The sequence below is a fragment of the Anoplopoma fimbria genome, chromosome 14, assembly GCF_027596085.1.
Source record: "Anoplopoma fimbria isolate UVic2021 breed Golden Eagle Sablefish chromosome 14, Afim_UVic_2022, whole genome shotgun sequence".
NCBI lineage: Eukaryota > Metazoa > Chordata > Actinopteri > Perciformes > Anoplopomatidae > Anoplopoma > Anoplopoma fimbria.
Genome location: NC_072462.1, coordinates 11,463,477 through 11,484,645, shown reverse-complemented (window position 1 = coordinate 11,484,645; position 21,169 = coordinate 11,463,477). Strand labels below are relative to the sequence as shown.

General features: G+C 39.7%; 1 protein-coding gene across 1 annotated transcript; it reads left to right on the top strand.

The window, feature by feature from the left end:
- Positions 1-269: 269 nt before the first annotated feature.
- On the top strand, positions 270-15,723 carry ccni (cyclin I). Its single transcript, XM_054612237.1, has 10 exons — positions 270-525; positions 1,525-1,681; positions 7,830-7,964; positions 9,200-9,274; positions 9,495-9,635; positions 11,223-11,351; positions 11,509-11,610; positions 12,697-12,862; positions 13,185-13,411; positions 14,234-15,723. The coding sequence occupies exons 2-10, from the start codon at positions 1,568-1,570 to the stop codon at positions 14,459-14,461; spliced, it is 1,317 nt and encodes a 438-aa protein (XP_054468212.1). The 5' UTR covers positions 270-525; positions 1,525-1,567; the 3' UTR covers positions 14,462-15,723.
- The last annotated feature ends 5,446 nt before the right edge of the window (positions 15,724-21,169 follow it).

The window sequence follows — 21,169 nt, the reverse complement described above, 5'->3', positions numbered from 1 at the left end:
TCTGTCACAACTGTGTCCACTTTCAAAAGTACAACTGGAAACTTATGGTTGCTGTATGTGTGAGCCTGTGTGGTAAATATGGATTATTTGTGGTGGGTCTGCAAATGCACTTTGATGTAAAGCAACGTTGAGGATATATATATATATATATATATATATATATATATATATATATATATATATATATATATATATATATATATATTATATATGTGTGTTTTATTATAATGGGAACACTCCAGAGGGTGTCTTCGTTTTGTCCGCCCGTCCAGCCTGTCGGTGGGCGGAGCCTGGCCGAGTCTTCTCCCCCGAGTCCCTCCTCGGAAGTAGACGCATCAGTCTATTCCGTTCTTTTATTTTTATATATTTTTTATAACAACCCCTTTTCCCTCACACGTATCGCCATGGACGCCAGGATGGAGGATTAAACCGAAGAACGGGTCCCCGATTTCACCCCCATATTTATCCTCGAATTGAGTGGACCGGATGAAATCCAACTGTGCTGTTCTCCGCTTCGCAGGGGAGGTGAGGCTTTGGGCTCCGTCTAGTTGCTGGTTCGGAGTCGGCCATTTAACTGTCCCTGTTGTACAGTTAGCGCAGTCGTCCCCTTAACGTTCTCTCACTCCTCTTCAAATGAACGCCGTTCTCCGGTAACGTAACCGACAGACGTGTTCAACATGTATGCGACGACGTGACGCCGGCTAAAGAGCTGCTCGCTAGCCTCTCAAAGGAGCTCCGCTCCAGAGAGTAGTCGTATCCAGGGTGATAATGGAAGGATACGCTTGGCACCTGCTTTAAGAGTCCAGGTGGTTTCCAAAGAAGTGGGAACTCTCGGAGGGGATTCACGGTAGTTCCCGAATGAGAGATGGGAAGTAGCCCAATTCACTCTGTCACTCTTTAGACGGTGACTGGTTTAATGAACTAGAGTCAAAGCTATCCGTAGGTTTGTCAATCGGCAAAGTTACTTAATGCTAACACACAGTTTGCACTTGTGGGAATCGTTAATGTGACTTAGATTGCATATTCAATGCCCTAAATAAACAAACATGAGCAAAATATTTCCTCCAAGAGTATCCTTAGTCACTTTTGACTGCTCCGTTTATTCCATTAACCTCCTAAAAGCATCGTAAGGCAGAAAAAAAGGTCACAATATTGATGTTTCATGCTTTGCATGAGAGATGCTATTGATACATTATCTAGCTGTTATATACTAGTATACCATATGTAACGTTGTATGCCTGTACAAATATATATCTCGATATGATACATTTTCTGGTGAATCTATTGGGAGAAACACCCAGAGGTTTTTAAGTGGATAGTAAAGTATAAACAAAACCTCTGTCAGTTGAAAAAAGATATATCGTCACACTATATGTGTATATATACTCTCTGGCTAGCTGAGCACAGTTTTTAAGCGTAATATGCAACTGTGACAAGGGGACTCCGATAGATATTGCATCATTTTTAAGGGTCTCGAGTGCAAGATGCATGGACTGTGTGATGATGTGCTGTGTCTCTGTACAGGTAGCTGTATCCAGTGGGGAGGTAGGCTCAACCAGGGGAAAGAATGAAGTTCTTCGAACCCTGGGGACGCCAGAGGCTGTCTTTTCTTCTGGAAAAGGCCGCCTCTAGGGAAGCCAAGATGTGGAAGGTCTACGTGCCGAAGAAGCCCTCCCCACAGGTGAGGATTTACCTCTGGATTGACTAACACAATACATTCTTAACATTGACAAAATATTATTTTGGAAGCTCCAGTTTGGTGTCACTGGTTCTACCTTTGAATGGTAAATGGATTATACTTGTATAGTGCTTTTCTAGGCCTTGTCATTTGTCATCATTCACCCATTCACACCCATTCATACACTGATGACAGGGGCTACCATGGAAGGTGCCACCTGCACATCAGTACTCAAACTAACATTCATACAACATTCACACACCGATGGCACAGCCTTCGGGAGCAGCTTGGGGTTAAGTGTCTTGCCTAAGGACACATCGACATGGACTGCCAAGCCGGAGACCGACCCACCAACCTTCTGATTGGAGGACACCGCTCTACCACTGAGCCACAGTCGCTCATAGCTGCATCTATACTATACAACTACAAAACTCCATATCTGATTGCTTTTAGTAGTTTGATGCATATTTCTGTATATGACGCGATGTCACAGTCAGATGTTTCCGGCAGCTCAAATAGAGTCCGACATCAGAAAAGGGTTGAGTGATCAAAAACAACAGACTTAAACATGTTATAGAACATCAGTGAGGACCTGACGTAGATTCCTGTTTTATTGTGCTCTTAATTATGAATCGTATTACAAATTCTGATGAAAATTGGTAAAATAAGAAACAGGAACTACGGGCTGACAACACTTTCATAACCAATAAATAACATAAAGTAACGTTAACTCAGGACAAACCTCTCTATTTAAAGACTAAATACGTGATGCTATTTGTTAAGATAGAGACTTTCTTTGCAGTCAGTAGTCTGTTCCCATCCTTGATGCGTCAGAGACAGAACAGTAAGATTGTTAGCATGAAGCAGCAGTGTGTCAGAAACGCAGTGAGTCACTGGGCAGAGTCTCACCCAGTTTCCTCATCTCAAGAAACGTCCTAATATGATCTCACAAGTGTATTGTTTCATCACACCCTCAGCTGGTCTCACCCAATTATCAGGCCCGTCCTCGCAGGATGGCAAATACCTGTTCATCTCTTATTTTCATTCAACTTATTAAAATTAGTTTAGTTTAGTTAGTTTAATCAGTCTATTTCGTGTCAAATATTTTAAACCATTTCTGCTTAACTTATCGTTTTTCTTTTCATAATCGTTCCCTCTTTATTAAAAACTAATTTAAATGTTGTTTAAGTGTGAGCTCTGTTTTTGATCTAATTGGATATTAGTTATATGCCACAGATAAACTTGCATTTGGTGACAGTAAATACACCACATCCTGCACATCTGTCTTACGTGAATAAACTAGCTGTTTGGCTAGAAAAACACAACGGCTAACCATCATATCTCTAATAATACATTTAAGATCAAATTGACGCATGTTCTATCACACAGACTCGTGAGTCAAATTTGAGTCTTCTCCGACAGCGCCGGATAACCTCACTGTCTGTGGAGATGTTGCTAAGCTAGCTAGCGATGTGGTCAGTGAGTGTATGAACCATAGGCTGTAGATAAATAGCTACAACAAATAAATGTTAGAAAAAAGACAATCACGCTTATGGAAAGTTAAAGTTACACCTCCTCTCCACCTTCCTACTCTACAAACAACTACAGACTATTACACTCAGAGCAGCTGACAATCACTGCTGTCAATCATGGCGGTACACCCTCTTTATAAAGCATCAAATAACAAGTTAAAACCAAACTTATCAGAAAAAAAAAGAATACTTTAACATACACTAGTGATAAGAACTGCCTAAAATGATAGAATACATGTCTCCTTTGCTAACATTGAGGGGGCGGGCTTTATGATCTATACTGCAGCTGATGTTTTGGCTTCAACTTTTGGGAGCTGTCTTATCGTCTATTTTTATGTACAGACTACGGTCTGAACCAATGAGCGTCCTTCAGCAGGCCTTACATTCACTTTAATGAATGCAATAAAAAGTCTTTAGCCGTATCATTAGACATACTTACTTTTAAATGTATTTTTTTTTGTTTGTTTTCCCCACAATCTTGCATTAGTGACGTCTACAGTAGTGACGATAAGGAAGTCCTCCACCATTATGCTGCTTCTACTCTGCATTAGTACCGTGGTGTTATTTCCTGTGTCAGACTCGCTGCAGCTGCTCTCTCAATCCCGCATGAAGTCCCGATTGTAGCCTCATCTAATCAAGCTAATCATGCTAACTGAGCTAAAGGGATTGACTTTGGGGCATCCCTAGTCACTAATCTGTCCATAAGAAACGTGTCCAGTCACTCCAATGGACAAACAGTACAGCAAAGAATACAAAACCTTCTCTTTCATTTTCCTGAAAGCCTAAGCCGTAAAGTTTGTCTTCACAATACTCCTTTAAAAGAAAGAAATATATGATAAATGTTAATGTTTTGCCTTTGATTAGCTTTCTTTACTTTCTTTATCTGATGTTGTTTCAACTCCTTAGACATCTACGTGTGTTTTATTATGTTCTTTTTTTATTTTTCCCCTCCTCTGTTCTGTTTATGGAGGTGACGCTATTGTAGCCACCTGCAGTTTGTTTCCATATTCCCAGCTGTTCTAAAGGTGTAGCTATTCAAATTGAATGGAATTAGCAGAGGGGAAATCTCTGATTGTTAATCCAGGTCTGCTTCTGCTGAGTCAGATCAGCACCTTCACGTCTCTCTGCCAGTTTAATCTGGCCAATGCCACACAATCCCCTTCCTGTCGTCTGGTTTTGGATCCCAGAGTGCAGCCGGGGTGACTAAGAAAGGAATCCTCTGTTCTCCATCGAAGTATTGCCTTTAGCTATTCTCCAATGTTAATCAATTCACTGAAAACCTAAACAAAGTCCAAGGTTCTGTTGGAAATCACATACTATCCTACTATTCAAATTGAGCATGTTGTGCGCTCCAACTGCAATCAGTAGTAATGATTTTGTGTACATGAGAAATGGCTGGATGTTTACTAGATTAGCAAGAATATCTGAGCACAAGACGTGAGCATCCTGGACATGCTCAACTGCCCCCAAGATGCATTGCTTCTCAGCAAACGCTTCTGGAACTAGCCATCAAGGGAGAGTGTTAAAAAAAAAATGACTAATGCGGGAGCCCGCATATATAATGAGCTGTAGAAAGAATATTCAACAGTGACATATTTTATAATTTAATGTTTAAAATAATACTGAAAAATATTACACTGAGTGGAAGAGGTAATGTTGATTTACATTTGTTAAACTGTTTTCATTCAACGGTAGATTGGACCGCTAACATTGTGATCCATACAGTCCAGTGATCCATACAGTCATGTGATCCATACAGTCATGTGATCCATACAGTCATGTGATCCATACAGTCCAGTGATCCATACAGTCATGTGATCCATACAGACATGTGATCCATACAGTCATGTGATCCATACAGTCAGTGATCCATACAGTCATGTGATCCATACAGTCCAATGATCCATACAGTCATGTGATCCATACAGTCATGTGATCCATACAGTCCAGTGATCCATACAGTCATGTGATCCATACAGTCATGTGATCCATACAGACATGTGATCCATACAGTCATGTGATCCATACAGTGATTTGATGCAGAGAAGACGTATTGCTTCAGTATACTTCACTGTGAACTAGTGGTGCAATGGTTCTGATCGTATTACGGATCAGAGTCACTGATCGGATCACAGATCTTGAACAGAACTGATCTTGTCATTAGTAGTTTTAGTGATGTATTATAATCTGCTTAGAGCTAGTGTAAACACTTCATAATTTCGCCCTCTAATCTTATGTTGTTGTGAAAACATCTCTACAAAACTACATTTTACGAGATTATCTGTGAACACATCATGATAACGTTATAATTTCCCTTCACCCAATAGTCATTTTCACTGAACAGAGCCGGTATCTATGTACTACCTATGTACCGTTAATTCAGTAGGCAGGATGCAGTACACACTGATGTACTCTTCACTACGTTACTGTATGTCAAACACAGTCTTGGGTGTGCCTGTTTGTAGTTATGTGTTGACAATGAAAAGGCCAGTAAAAGGCAGTAAAGGACGGCACTGAGACAGTTATCAGTTGTTTACAGTCGTGTAATCGGTTGTAAGAGGTGAAGGAGGCAGTCTGTCTCCCCAGAGGTGTAGAAACAACAGCAGTGTTGCTGGGTAAAATACTGCTCCGGCTGCTGTGACGTACGTCTTAGTTGAATTAAATGCGTTTGCGTTAATTTGCCCTATTGTTACTCCTTCAAAGGGACGAGATGTAAAAACAGCCCATCAGCTTGGGGGTTAGAAAGCGACCCAGCACGCCATACCATAGGAAACATGTCCCGGTGTGATCAGCCCCTTACCCGTACTGTAGGACTCCACAGGATGGTCGCTGCCTTTTCAAAGGTCTGCTAGTTATTCTGCAAACCCATTTTTGACAGATATGGCTCTAAAGTGTTGCCTGCCTGACTTGAGTTTGTTACTGGACTTCTGTACTTGTTATAGACTGTCCATTAGAAACCACCCCCTTCACTTCGTAATATCAGATCTGTGGCTGAAACTCAGGGAAAAGAGGGCGCCGTCAAATGACCATAACCTGGTAGTGAGTTGGATTACAAACCTGGCCAACCCAAACTGCTCGTTAGGGTAAACTGTCTGAATCCCCTCGTCCACAAGATCTCCCCCAAAGATCTAGAACATGGAATCCGATTTTGGCCGCTTTTTAAAACCTCCATTGTGGAGGCAGCTGAACCGGTTTGTGTCCAGATGGTTGATGATGCCTGCCGTGGCAGCAACCGAACAACCTGCTTACACCAGCTGTGATGGAGGCCGGTGCCAACAGCTCAGTGACGGTGCTGATGCCGAAACAGTACTTTCATTAATACCTTGCTTTTGAGAAGTAAACATGTTTTTATACAAAATGCCACAAACACAGTCCTAGGTTCCCCCAAAAAACATGCAGAAAGAAGTGGCTGCTAAGCCTGCTGGGGGAAGCGGTAGAAAAGGGATGTTCCATCTTTGTCAGATTGTCTTTTTTCATCCAGCAGTGGAAACGGGCCGAAAGGAGCAATGTTGTTTTAAGTTTGGACAGCTAAGAGGCTGAACAGGGTCAAGTTGCACATGAGACGGCTAACAAGATTGGTTGCTTTCTAACCTTTGACCCCTGCTGCCAGAACAGAGAGTGCCCACTTCCTGAACCAGTTGTTTCACCTCTGAGACAAATAAGGAATACAATAGTTAGAAATTGCTTTGAATGTTGAATTTTTGGCATCTTTTTTAGGAAATATCCATTATTGCATTTATGTGACTTCAAAAGTATTACTGACTTACAGAGATGACAGTTTAAATTATATCAGTTGTATATGTTTATGAAAGAGAAGTGTGTAAAACCTTTTTGTCTTGGTTCAATACGGTCTTGCTGTGTCGTCCAGCTGGGGAGCTCTATGCACTATTTCAACACCTCATGTTATTAGGTCGCCTGGAGTTTACCCACCAGGTGTGAAGTAGATCTGACGAATGGTTCTCGAGATATAGGACACGCACACAAACACACACTCACACAAACACACACACATAGAGATTCGCTGACTTATTAGAAATTCCCTCTCACCTTATTAGGAGCAAGGGCAGATGTTAAAAGATCAGAGCTGAAGTGATGAATCGATTAAATTAAATTAAATTGCAACTATTTTCATAATTGACTAAGCGTGAAAAAAGTCTTTATGATTCTGGACTTTTGGTTAAACAAAAGATTTTATTTATTTGTTTATTTATTTATGGCTAGAAGCTGGCTAAAAGCTCTTTAAGCTCCTTATCGGAAGAGAAACAAATAATTACTCTTTAGTAAAAGCGAAATATAAATTCATGTTCACAGGACAACAAACTTCATATGTTGAGATCACAAAAAGAATCACCAAAGCTGGATAGTGATCATCAGATGCTCTTTGAAGATTCGCTCTAATTGAAACATTTCACACAAGCTCCGGTGTAGTTCCAGTGAAAACAGGGGAAAGTCCATTCAAGGCTTCTTCCTCGTTTTTTTACATGCTATGATAATGAATAAGTATGATGGCATATTTCATTGTCCTCACGAGGAAGTGAGGGGAGGAAACATGCTATCTGTTGTCAGAACAAACACTAGGCCTACATGTTGTTCACCTCTCTGTTTGCTGTTTGCTGTAGGATACAGACGTCACCCCCGCCCAGCGGGACGAGGCCGTGCGATGGTTGACGGAGCTCCATGGCAGACTGCAGCTGTACCCAGAGACGCTGGTGTTAGCTGTTAGCATCCTGGACCGCTTCCTCGCTCCCATCAAGGTAAAGAAAGACCACCGGTGCTACTGAGATACTGCTGTTGCTATGAGCGTTACACCTGGTGCAATCTCAAGGATTTTCAAATATCAATTAGGAGTCCTTCATTCAAAATGTTAGTAAAAGTATGAAACTACATAATCAAGAAAATTATCTTAAAGTATTAAATTAAAAGTACTCACAGAAGCCAGATGGGTTTTTCAGTTGTTACATTATTATATATTATAATGTTAGATTATTATTATATGATGCAGTAACATGTAATGTTATTTGATATCGTAGCTGGGTGCTATAAAGCTAAATGTTGTGAAGTAATAAGTCTAATATTTCACTCTGAAATGTAGCGGAGTGGAAAGCAGCATCAGAATTCTACTTAAATACAGTACTTGAGTACATTTTCTTAGGTACTTTCCACCACTGATTAATATCATTCTGTACCTAGTAAGGGTGAGACCAAATCATGCGCTGGTGCGACCAAATGAGGAAGTTGGCAGCGCCCTGAATAAAAAAATTTGAACTTTAATTGCACAGAGATCAGTTGATTGGTGGAAGAGAAAAGCTCTTCAGGCTTAACATCTGAAGAGAAACAAAAGGAGAACAGAACACCTCAGACTAGAGATTATTATCACATATTGTCCTCAGATCAGTGGGTGGTTCCTTGTAGCTTTGGCTTTGATTCAAGGGTCCCGTCACAGCTGACAGTCTGCGTGTTCACAGGAACTAGGAAGTGTCTGTTCTGAATGTCCTGTCAGGGCAGGATAAATGTCCCACACCGAGGACAGGAAGACACTGTCCCTGACTGAGGAATAGAATGTTCCAGGGTTATCATTAGCGGGACAAGATAAAAACTGGGTCTGTTCATGTGTGTGTGTATGTGCGTGTGTGCTTGCGTGTGCCTGTGTGTGTGTGTGTTTCATATCTCCTTTTGTTTTTGTGAGCTCAGCTACCTGATCAGTACATACCACTCTGCTACTGTTGAGCAGACTGCTGCTTCATGGTTTCTGCACTCAGTCTAGTACAGAAATGCTGATTCACGTTTGAAATATTTGCTTTGTAGGCATTATTATTATTATTATTATTATTATTATTAAACAGTGGTGTTGAAGTTGATATTGTATCAGGGCTGCTGACTTTATCTTGTGAAATCTTTATAAGTCTTTCTGAAGCCAGCGGCTGTTTGAAGTAGCCGTGAGCGATGTGCACGTTGTGACTTACTGATCGATGGGATTGTTTGTCTTCAGGCCCGTCCAAAGTACCTGCGCTGCATCGCCATCGCCTGCTTCTTCCTGTCTGCTAAGACCTGTGAGGAGGATGAGGTGAACACAAACAACACGATACACATATATCCACAGACACACACACACACACACACACAAACAATACCCAGGCAATACACACTGAGATCATTATACGTGTGTCGCAATTCAATGAGCAATGTGTTCACTGCATCAGGACACTTCAGTTAACTGTGTGTGTGTGTGTGTGTGTGTGTGTGTGTGTGTGTGTGTGTGTGTGTGTGTGTGTGTCGTGGCTCAGCGTGTGCCCTCTCTGAAAGACCTGGCCACCTCCAGCAGCTGTGGCTGTTCTCCATCAGAGATCCTGAGGATGGAGAAGGTCATCCTGGACAAACTGAACTGGGATCTGCACACCGCCACAGCGCTGGACTTCCTGCACATCGTACGTCTTTCGCACCCTCACTGTGTCCTTTTTTGTTTTTTTTTAAATGTTTGGTTGTATGAGGTGCTTCTCCATGGTCAGTATTTAACCTACAATAGATGGAGATTGGAGAAACAGAAAGGAATACCAGCTCGGGAGCAAAGCAATGTACTGCTGTGTACATGTTTTAGACACCTTATAGAATCAATATCAGTTTATGTGTATGCTTTATTTACAATATTGCCACCGCTTTACCTCGCCTTCAGACAGCCCTTACCAACAGGAAACTGAAGCCGTTATCTATGCTCTCTTCAAAGACACAAGACTCCATTGACAAACACAATAATGTTCTGATCAGTCCAACCCAGTAGCCTGCTATAGTTATTAAGTTATTGACACCTGGTGGCAAAAAGACGTTACTGTCCGCCTGCTGGATCATGTTTGTTTTTTTTCTTTGCTTCACCTCCTTCAGTTTATTTTACTTTGATAGGTTTTTCCATATGATAATGTTTCAATAAATACAATATCATTTCATATTTTCTCTAAAATAACATAACTGTTTGATTTAACCTGCTGATGTATTTGATCATACCAACATGATCATTCTAGTAAACTAGTCTGAATTTATTCTTGAGGGCTTTCATTTTAGAATTCCACATCATAATGTGATATTGTCGGTGTGTCAATGTGAAATGGTCTGCTATTAATTGGTAGGGAAATTGGTCCTTTAGTTTGCATAATTGTTCAATTTAATTTATTATGAAATCTTTATTTTTTTTTGGTTTGAATTTTGTATTTAGCTATTTATTTATTATTGAAAGACTGACAGACTTATTGAATGAATGTGACATTGCTTATCACGTTTTTAAGGTCGCTTTTATTTTTTTAGGTCAGTTCTCACACGCTATTACTGTAATGCCTAGTATACTCACGCACTGCAAAACAATGTAGGCATGCATTTTTGTAGCAGAGGCTGCAATCTCCCATCACCGTTTCCTAACTCAACATGTATGAAGTTAGTTTGGTACTTCACTTCTTTTTGGCCATCTCCTGTTCTCCATCCCCCTCCACACATGGCCTTAAATGTCACGCAAACTCGTTTTTTTTATCCTCTAAAGGATTAAACACTTTTGGGGACGTCTTTCCTGTTTGATATGAGGGTCCTGTGACAGAAGATGTCTTATGCTGTAAAGATTGTAAAGCCCTCCGAGGTAAATTTGTGATTTTGGGCTATGCAAATAAGTAATTTAATTGAATTGAAATTGAGTAGAGAGCGCAAGAAGTGAAACGCCAAAACGAGTCTCATGCGACCGGCATTTGTCCAACTTGAACTTAATATTTGCCATTTAGTCATTTACTGAACCCACATAGATGAAACCTCAATACTAGTTTGGAGCCAGTATCATGAGTACTGACATAAAGTACTGTATTATGTAAAAATATGGTATCTTGTTCTACTTTGAATCTTAGTTTTTTTTGTGTGTGTGACATAATTTCTAATGAGGGTTGAAATCGTATAACTAATGGAACAAAACTTGTATTACTTTTAAAATTATTTACCGGTCAACAAAGGTCGTATTGCTGATTTATTTTCCTCCTCTCCCACAGTTCCATGCGATGGTGTTGTCGTGCCGTTCTGGGTTTTTGGACTCCATGTTGGGACTGAACCGCTCTCAGCACCTCACCCTGCTCACACGGCGACTCTACCACTGTCTGGCAGACCACACGCTCATACAGGTTCACACACAAACTCTTTTTATTTAACACCATAGTTAACCCCTGCTCCTCTGTACTTATGGATCACTGGTCAATTTAAAGAAGAGAGGTTTTTGTACATCTGGACCAGTTACCTGCCTGAACACTGAACAAGTTTGTCCCTTATGTGTTCCTGTAGCTCAGAGGATCCATGCTGGCCTTGGCCCTCGTCACCCTGGAGCTGGAGACCTGCTGTCCTGACTGGCTGGCTCTTACCATTGACCTGCTGAGCAAGGCACAGGTACCAGACTGACTCTCTTTCATTGTTACCATCACCTTGTGGTCGATCAGAAGCTCCTAATGCTCAGAGTCGGATCATGTGACCTAAACAGACAAACAGAAGTGTCGATGGAGAAGCAGCCAGAAGCTCATATTGATCTCCTGTTAAAGCCAGAGAAAGCTCCTGACAAGTTTAATTTAGTTCCTCAAACCAATAAACATCTACAGATACTTTATCTGCTGTTTCCTGGTTTAAATCCTTCCCCCTCTCTGTTTGCCCTCACATCTCTTTAATATCTTCAAAAGGGAAAAAGTTGTTCTTGCATGTTTTGACCTGAAGCTCATTGTCCCCGTTTACTTGAGAAAGGCAGTGAGCGTGTTTACCCTCAAGGTGGCGCTGCTGTGAAGCAGATGTTGTGTTTTTACCACCCTCAGCAGCAGGAAACCGCAGTTTAACATGCAGACGTTATCAGTGACGCAGCACATTAGACTGCATGTAAACTTGTCAAATAAAACAGTTTAATTTATGCGTTAAACATAACAATGAAGTTCTTTTGTTTAAGTCTTCTTCTTCTTAAAATACCTTTTCAATTTCTCTTATTTTAAACATTCATGCTGCAGAGGTAAATAAGCTTATAACAGGCTAAATATAAGTAAATTATATGAATAAAAAAAAAAGAGCTCAGTTTGCTGCATATTTGTTATGTAATTAAATTGCCACAGTTAAGTTTTGTCGATTTCATTTTACCGGCCAAATTAGACAACCTTGTGATCAACAGTAAGCCAGATATGAGCGATTGTGGTTCAACTCATGTTGCCTTTTATTTTGGAAAAACAGAGCACACTGCCTTTTAACATACCATCAACCAAGATGAACTAATCAACCCTCCATCTTTATTCAGTGAACTAATGTTGCTCGAAGAGAACTGATAGGAACAGTTTAACTGCTTTAGGTGAACATCGTGCTAACAACGCTAAGCCACGTTTGAAGAGCGGGGCCCTGGAAGGCTCAGAGAATGATGAAACTATCCGATTGTTGTCTGTAGACGATGGTATGTCTTTCATACTCGCTGTCTCCCTCTCCTCCTCTTCCCTCCCTCCCTCTTAGATCGACAGCTCTGAGTTGATTCGGAGTCGAGAGCTGGTGGCTCGTAGTCTGTCCACATTGAGAGCTTCCCTGCCTCCAAACACTGTCTACATCTACCAACCCCTGCACAGCCACCCCACCCTGCAGCCTCCGGCCCAGGACCCCGCTCCCCCCTGCTGCACACTGGGTAAGTTCAAAGGGGAACTGCGCCCGTTTTACACATCTGTCCGATTGAAGGTGTAGAAGAGTTCGTCTGCAGATGTGGGGGGGGAAAAGTTGAATAAACCCTTTAGTGTCTCCAGAGTGAGCTGTGTGAAGTCTGATACATTTCCTCACATTAGCTGCTACTGGTTGCATGGTGGGTAATGTAGGCTTTGAGAAGGAAGAATGTTTGGAATAAAAAAAGACGACATCTCCGTTTATTTAAAACCTGACTTTTATTTGAGAACTTTCTGTCTGCAGCACAAAAACGGTATTAAAATAATCCTGTAACTTTTTTTTCCTTCCAGGGATCATCACCTCCACCACTGAGTCTTCCAGGGACCAAGCCCTCGTCACCCCCACCCAGCTAAAGGCCGCTGCTGATGGGGAGGAGAGGAGCCAGCAGCCCTGGAGCTCTGTCTCCTCCTCCTCCTCCTGCACCACCACCAGCAGCATCCCAGTTCTAGTCCCTCCACCCAAACACCGCCACCATCTTAAGGTCACAGTGCGATGCAAGGCATCCGCCAAGCGCAAGGTAACACTCTATCTCTATTTAAAAAAAGAAAAACTTAATGTAGAGACTTCAGAATCAATTCAATGATGAGTCAATCAGCAGTTAATCAATTGGCAACAATTTTGATAATCACTTAAAGCTAGGGTTGGTGGTGATCTTTAAAAAAAGTCTGTTGTATTTGTTGAAATTCTCATGACATCCCTTCAGCAATCAATGAATCAAAAAAAAAAAGAAAACAAATCTGGTATCTGTGGCTGTTGATGGACTGTTATAAATCCGTCCAGTCATATTTACTGTCATGAATTTAATGATTGGATGAGGTACCTGCCTGTCTAACTACCTGCCTGTCTAACTACCTGCCTGTCTAACTACCTGCCTGCATGTATTCTGCCTGTGCACTCATTAAGCTGTTCGCTTAACAGCTGAGTGCTAACAGTAGCAACTTTCATGGTTAACATTCATTATGATCGTTTTGGGGGAGTGGCTTTGGAAGCCTGAGGTGATGGGCTGTCATTGATGTTGACTTTCTTGCTATATTTAGCGACTTTTGGAGCTAGTGCGGCTAGCTTCTTTGATTGGAAAAGAGTGGGCAACACTTGTTTTTAAAATCTAGGGTATTCCTGCTCGTTTCTCAAAATGACCAACCCTAGCTATCAATGTTTAATTCTATGTTGTTGTTATTTAAATAAAAAAGACTAAGCGTCACCGGTTCCAGCGTTTTCTTAGTCTTGACAGGTATTTTTCTCAACCGATTAACTGATTAGTCTTGAGGTAATCGGGAGAGTGACTGCTAATGAAAAGCCCTAGACCTGAGTCACAATACAGGCCTCTCTGTGTGTTCAGGTGGAGGAGATGGAGGTGGACGACTTCTATGATTGCATCAAACGTCTCTACAACGAAGACGTCACCACCGCCGCTGCTGTCCACGAGGGGGCAACGCCTTCAAAGGGAGCGATAACAACAGGTGGAGGAGGAGGAGAAGGAGGTCTGGGTGTCTGCAGTGTCCTGTTGACCCGACAGGAAGGCAGCTCTTCCCCCTGCCCGCCTCTGCAGCCAGTCAGTGCCTCCTAGAGACCAAACAGAAGCCTGTTTACCAAAACCACCTTCACCCTGACGTCATCTTTCACTGCCAAATGAAACTCCTCAATCAGAATCCATTTTTTTTTAAAAAGCAATGCTCCTGAGGAAATGTTGCTGGAGAAAATTGTCCTTTACGTCACTGCTGAAACGTACAGGAGAAGAAGAATTTATTGATCTTACAATCCAATAAAGCAGCGACGACGGATGATTTCAGTGGTGAAGATGGTTTTGGTTTCAGTGCAAACGACCCCAGTGTGACCCCGAGTTGTTCAGCTGTCCTGAGGTCAGCTCCCATCATCCCCTGCAACAGGAAAACAGAGCCCAAAAAAAGTTAAACATTCAAAAAATAAAAAACGTGCTGCTACTATCGTATTAATAATATTTGTTGAACACAAATACGTTCAAAAAAAATATATAGAAAAGTTACTAAAAAAAAACAAAACTAGAATTGACCTATTCAACCCCCCGTGTCTCTCTGTCCTGTTTTGAAACGCTCATCGTTTGTCAACTTATTTTTGTTGTTCACATCTTAAACTTTCATTTCATATATTTATGTTTTTCATTCTATCTTCCTCCCTGTCCTTCCTCACTCTGCATGTTTTTATGTCTTACATAGAGTCTAAATCAAATGTGTAGATGATTCTCTGTATTTCGCACCCGGATAGAAAAAAACTTTTTTGTTGTTTTCTTAGTAAAGTGCAATTAGATTGTTAATAAGATCTGCTATGAATACCTCCCCTCTCAGCTCGTTGTGACGGCTTGACTGAATGAACGTTTCTCAGGTTGTTTTATTCCCCCACAAACTAAAAGTCTCTCTGAAGCTGCTGCCTGAATCCTCTTTCGACACCAAGAGAAGTTGATGATTTCCTAATAATGTACACACCCTCATCTAAAACGGAAACATCCAGGCATTACGAACTTTACCTTACGTGTCTGTGTCGAAGCACCCAGAGGGAATTAAAGTTCTAGTTTATATATTCATATGTAATAAAACAACCTGAGTTATTTAAAGCATCTAATATTAAGCTAAATGTTTTTGGAGTTGGCTGAGTTCAGAAGGAAAAAGTGACACTTTGATGTTAAAAAAAAAAAAAAAAAAAAACATACGCTTAAACACGCTGTTTTTATTTAAATTCTGTTTAATATATTTTTATTCCTGCAAAAAGCTCTGTTGTTTCCTGCTGTGGGAGCTGCTGGTAGCTGCTCAGGGTCCCTGAATGCACCACGGCACCAATAAATGAAGAGATAAGAATATAAACAACTCTGTGAGCTCTTTGTCTTCATTTTATCACACAAACACATTCGTGTTTTACAGTGGAGTGATAATGTTTCACTCTGACAGCTGTTTGCTAACGTGTTACAACTTTACAAGTCTAGAAAACTGGATGTCAGAAGTTAGGTCATCTTATTGTTAACTTTAAACTTTAAAAGGGTTAGTCCATCCAATTTATAATTTTAGGTGTCTATTCTTGGAGATAGTTTCTGTTTCATTTTTCTAGACCTTCAAATTTTCGACATTTAAGAAAATAAAATCAACATCTCTTTACAGAGAAATATCCCCGTTAACAACTTATATAATAAATCACTGTTTCATCAATTTAGAAATATTTACTACCTAGTAGATAACCATTTAAAAACCACAGCAATGCTAGCTGCTCTGTGAGGCTGTACAGCTATTAAACAAACTTAGTATTTGCGGTGGTTAGCCTGTTAGTTTAGTGTGTCGGCATGCTTACATCAGCTAAGTAGCAGCGAACACACCTGAGGCTCATGTGAATCTCATTTGTTTTGCAGGCATTGAGTCGTATTGGACAAAATCAATTTTGACCTGATGATGGCACTTAATTAAATGTCAGACGATCATTATCATTACAATTCATCCTGAGGGACAAAAAAAATGTAAAAGGCAATTAGTTGGCTTTAAAGTTAGTGGGATTCATCATCTGGGAACAATGAATGTCTGCACATGATCTAGTAACAATCCATTCGGTAGATGTTATGTTTCACAGAATAAATTAAAACTTTGACCTCCTGGTGGCCCAAGAGGAGAGGTCAGGCTCGCCAAAATCAGTAGAGTTCATCCTCTGGGGACCATAAATGTTCATACAAAATTCTCAATGCAATCCATCAAATAGTTGTTCAAATATTTCAGTCCGGTCCAAAGTGGTGGACTTAACAGACAGATGTTTCCATCCCTAATGCCACGCCAACAACGTGGCCAAAAGATCAAGCTGATTTCTTTGTCAACAGAATGATGGCTGAATGGTCATCAATGGAACCCACTCCACATTGTGACTTTAGCTTTTCTGTATCAGAACAACAGTCTTACCAGCTGTGTTGCCCTCACTGCAGCAGACAGAGGTATCTGTTCAGCTGAACGTCTTCTACAAGCAGACAATCACACAATAGAACACAGAACTGCAGTACTTCAGTTTACTGAAGGTTTCAGGTCCTAAATACATTTCTGGCCCGGTATTTATTCATGCTCATATTTTGGCAGCTAACTTCTTCAACACCGTTCAATGTAGAAACTTGATTCAAACTTTAAAATGTTCAGCTCATTGAGGACATTTTCATATAATAGTTTAATGTTTGTATCTGTCATACTTTCTTTTAACTTTTTGGGGGAATCTGGAACTCTGTTCCAGAGTTAGAGTGGGGTTAAGCTGTTTGACTAAATATATTATGTCAACAACAGGTCTTACCGGCTGTTTCAGAATGTACATACTGGACTCGCTGAGCTTGTTCTAACAAAAACTGTTACACGCACGCACGCACGCACACGCACACACACACACACACACACACACACACACCTGTACTTCTATCTCTGTGAGGACATCACTCCATTGACAAATGTCCACGCTCTGAAGGTCTAAAACTTAAAATCTCATGGCTTCTTCATGCATTTTGTCCCAAATGCCAGTATGGGTTGCAGAAAGAATTGAATTGAAACTCAATTAGTTAATCTCGTACTATGTTTTAATTCCAAAATCATGGCCTGAGTGAAAGCTCAAATAATGTGTACACTACACTACATAGATCTAAGTGTGATGTTTTCCTTTATAGACTATTTCACTATGGAAGATTTAGGAACAGAGTCCTCAAGAGGTCAATGTTTTGGTTACAAAACTGACTTTAACTAGATTGGAAATGTGAGTTCCCTATGCTCGATTTTCAGTTTCTTTTCATTGCTGTCTCCTTCTGTGCTTTCTATCTGTGACTGTGTGTCTTTATGTTGCTGCTTATCTTGACCAGGTTGCTCTTAGAAAATAGATTATCAATCTCATTGGGACTCTCCTGGTTAAATAGAGGTTAAGAAGAAAAGAAAAATCCTCACAAAGGTAGATGTACAAGTACACACATACACATGTTCTCAAGGTCACACACACAAGAGCACACACAAACCAACAGTCATGAGCAAACATGTTCTCCAGCCTGCAGTGTTTCACCTCACAGATTCTACATGTTGTAACAGGTTTCTAAGCCACCGTCTACAAGATACATCGGTGTAACTGCTGGGTGGACCCACTGAACACAACCCACATTGTTTGTGCATCCTTATAGTGCACTCCCTCCAGAAACCAACTATTTATTGTCATCACTATAGTAAGATATTTTATAACTTTTTCCACATATTACATGTCAAAAAATATATATAAAAATGTATCAGGATACTATGTGGAAAAAAGTGAAAAGAACTCAAAGTATAGTATGTCAGAAAATGTAAAAAAAATAATTACTTATGTTAAAAAAAAAAAAAGAGTGGTAAAAAATTAACAGTATAGTACTTCAAAAAATGAGAAAAATGCCGTAGTATAGTATGTTGAAAATATTTCAAAACAAGTTTTGGTTTAGTATGTCAAATTTCTTTTCAAAAAAAGTCATATTGTAGTATGCCGAAAACAAAATATATAAAAAGTCATAATATAGTATGTTGAATTAAGTCTTAAAAAAGTCATTATATAGTATCATTACAAAAATCATAGTATATAATGCCGAAAAAAAGTGACAAAAAAGTCAAAGTATAGGTTGAAGAAAGAAAATGTAAGTAAAGTAAGTTGGAAAAGTCATAGTATGGTATGTTGAAAAACGTGAAAAAAGTCACAGTATAGTATTTCGAAAAAAGTGAAAGAAAATTCATAGTATAGTATGTAGAAAGAGTCGTAGTACAGTATGTCGAAAAAAGTCATAGTATAGTATGTTGAAAAAAGTAAGAAAAAAGTTACTAGTTTCGTCAGCCAAAAAAAGTCCTAAGAGAAAGAAGTGAAAAAATTCATACTATATTATGTCGGAAAAAGTCATAGTATAGTATTTCAAAAAAAGTGAAAGAAAATTCATAATATAGTAAGTAGAAAAAGAAAACTGTGCAGTATGTCGGAAAAAGTCATAATATAGTATGTCGAAAATTATAAAAAAAAGTCATTATTTCGAACAAAGTCATAATATAGTAAGAGGAAAAAAGTTATAGTATAGTTTGTAAAACAAAAGAAAACAGTCATAGTTAAGTATGTTGAAAAAAGTAAGCAATAGTTAAAAGATTGAAGTTTCCGGCCCGTTATGAGAGCCGACCCGCAAACTTTATGCATTATAGACAATTGTAAGCACTGAGGACTGAGACAATGACAGTGCTGTGTGTTTAAGAGAGAGAGCGGGAGGAGGAGAGAAAGAAGAATATTGTACACAATGTTTCTTTAAGTTATTAATAACTTACTCAGAACGCTGCTTTTTAACCTTATGATCAGTTGGGTCAGTTGGTGATCCAGCTAAAAACTGGTGTCATGTTGTTGAATGATTGTTTTCTGCTTTTCAGTGTCCTGGAGGAACAAGATACAATGACAAGTAAACTACCATACAGGACAATCCCTGTTAATTCTTCCTCAGATATTCAGAAAGCCTTTACAGATCAACAACTTTTAAATAGACTGAGAATTAGCTTGACAAAATAATCTTAACTAAAGGGCCACTTACCAGCTTTTTCACCAACATTCAATCACATCTCAGAGTCAAAATCTTTCTTAGACTCAGTGTAGCTGCACACTTCAATTTATAAACCCAAGAGACAGGTCCAACACTTAAAAGAGAACCTCAGTACTGACAGAAGATTCAGCTGTGGAGACTTGAAACGGAGTAAAGGCTGTAAATGTTGTCAGACCAGCACAAAGTCTCAGTGATTACATCAGTAAATAACACGGTTTGTTAAATAATACAAAAAAGGTGAAAAACACAACTTTATACTTTTTCTGTCATCTCAAGTTTTGTTTTCTATCTTTCACCTTTTTGGGGGCTCCACAAAAATCAACTGGAAATGTTAAATTGTGTGATGAAAATGGATCTGAATTTAAAAAACGTTCTAAAATCATATCCATAAAAACCAACCACAGCATTTAAAGTAAATTACAGATTTAAAAAAAAAAACACAACACCTCCAACTGTGAAACATATTTAATACTCAGTGTATAAATGTTGACCAGTGGTGTGAAAAAATACTGTACAAAGAACACCAAATTACAGTAAACCTGATGACCGCAATCTTTTACAAAGCAAAACACACCACGTTTATCCTGGCAGTGTGTTAACACTATAGTGTTTTTACAACTTTAAAACTCCAAATCCTGTATGAAGTGCAATCGAATACAACACCATCCAGTGCGATCGGCTCAGAAAGTCAAGGATCTTTGCAATTTGTTATAACTCAGCTTCCAATTCTTGTAGCTCGTCCATCATCTCTATAGACACTAATAACATCGAAGAATAGTTTTTTTTTTGTTTTTTTTTCGAAAAAGTTAGATATAGATGAGAAGATTGTTACAACTTGGTACAATAAACATGAAACCATAGTCAACAGACGGTTAGCTTAGCACAAAGGCAAATCACCTCTTGCTTTGAGCTATCACACGTCTCAAATCCATGTTTGTCAAACAATCTTTTCTTTGGCACTCGTATCCGGTGAAACCAAATGCTCAGGTGCAGAAACTAGTACTCCCTGTTGTTGCAGTTATTGTACTGAGCTCAAGGCTTTTAAGCTGCAAGGGTTGGATCCCTTTTTTTAAATAGGCTGTGTTAATCCACCGCAGGAACAAGGAACAGATCCGAATTTGGGCTGACAAAGTACCAAGAACAAAGGTTCATATGACAAATGTGACAAAATGTCCAAAGAAACTTGCTCCTTTAAACTCATGACTGCAAGTTTTAGTTCCTTCACAGTTTAGGGAACATGCTCAAACAGAGCAGTGAAGAGGAGCTTCGCAGCGAAGTAAATACAGCTTTGAGAGAAGCTGCAGTAGCAGATCATGAGCGAATCCTGACGATCCTGTTCCAGGTGTTCATATTAATATTAACAGCAAGGTTGCAAAGTGGTAAATGTTATGTCACTATTTAAGAAGCATGCTGATTCTTAGATGAATATATTATTGATGATCTACTACCATATCGCACTGGTTAACACCATGTCACTCACGTTCCACTATCACATACCACTCCCCACTGTCCGACCGCTAGTTTTTCACCTCTATAAGTGCCATGGTTAGATCAGAAAGTGAACCAGCAAAACTCATCTGTAGCCAGGTTTCCATCTAAACAGAATTTTGCAAAAATATGCTCAAATAGAATCTGAATGAATGTTTTTTTCCATCCACTACTGTTAAGCTAAAGATAACCAACTACATATAACTAACTAAAGATACAGCTCATTGAGAT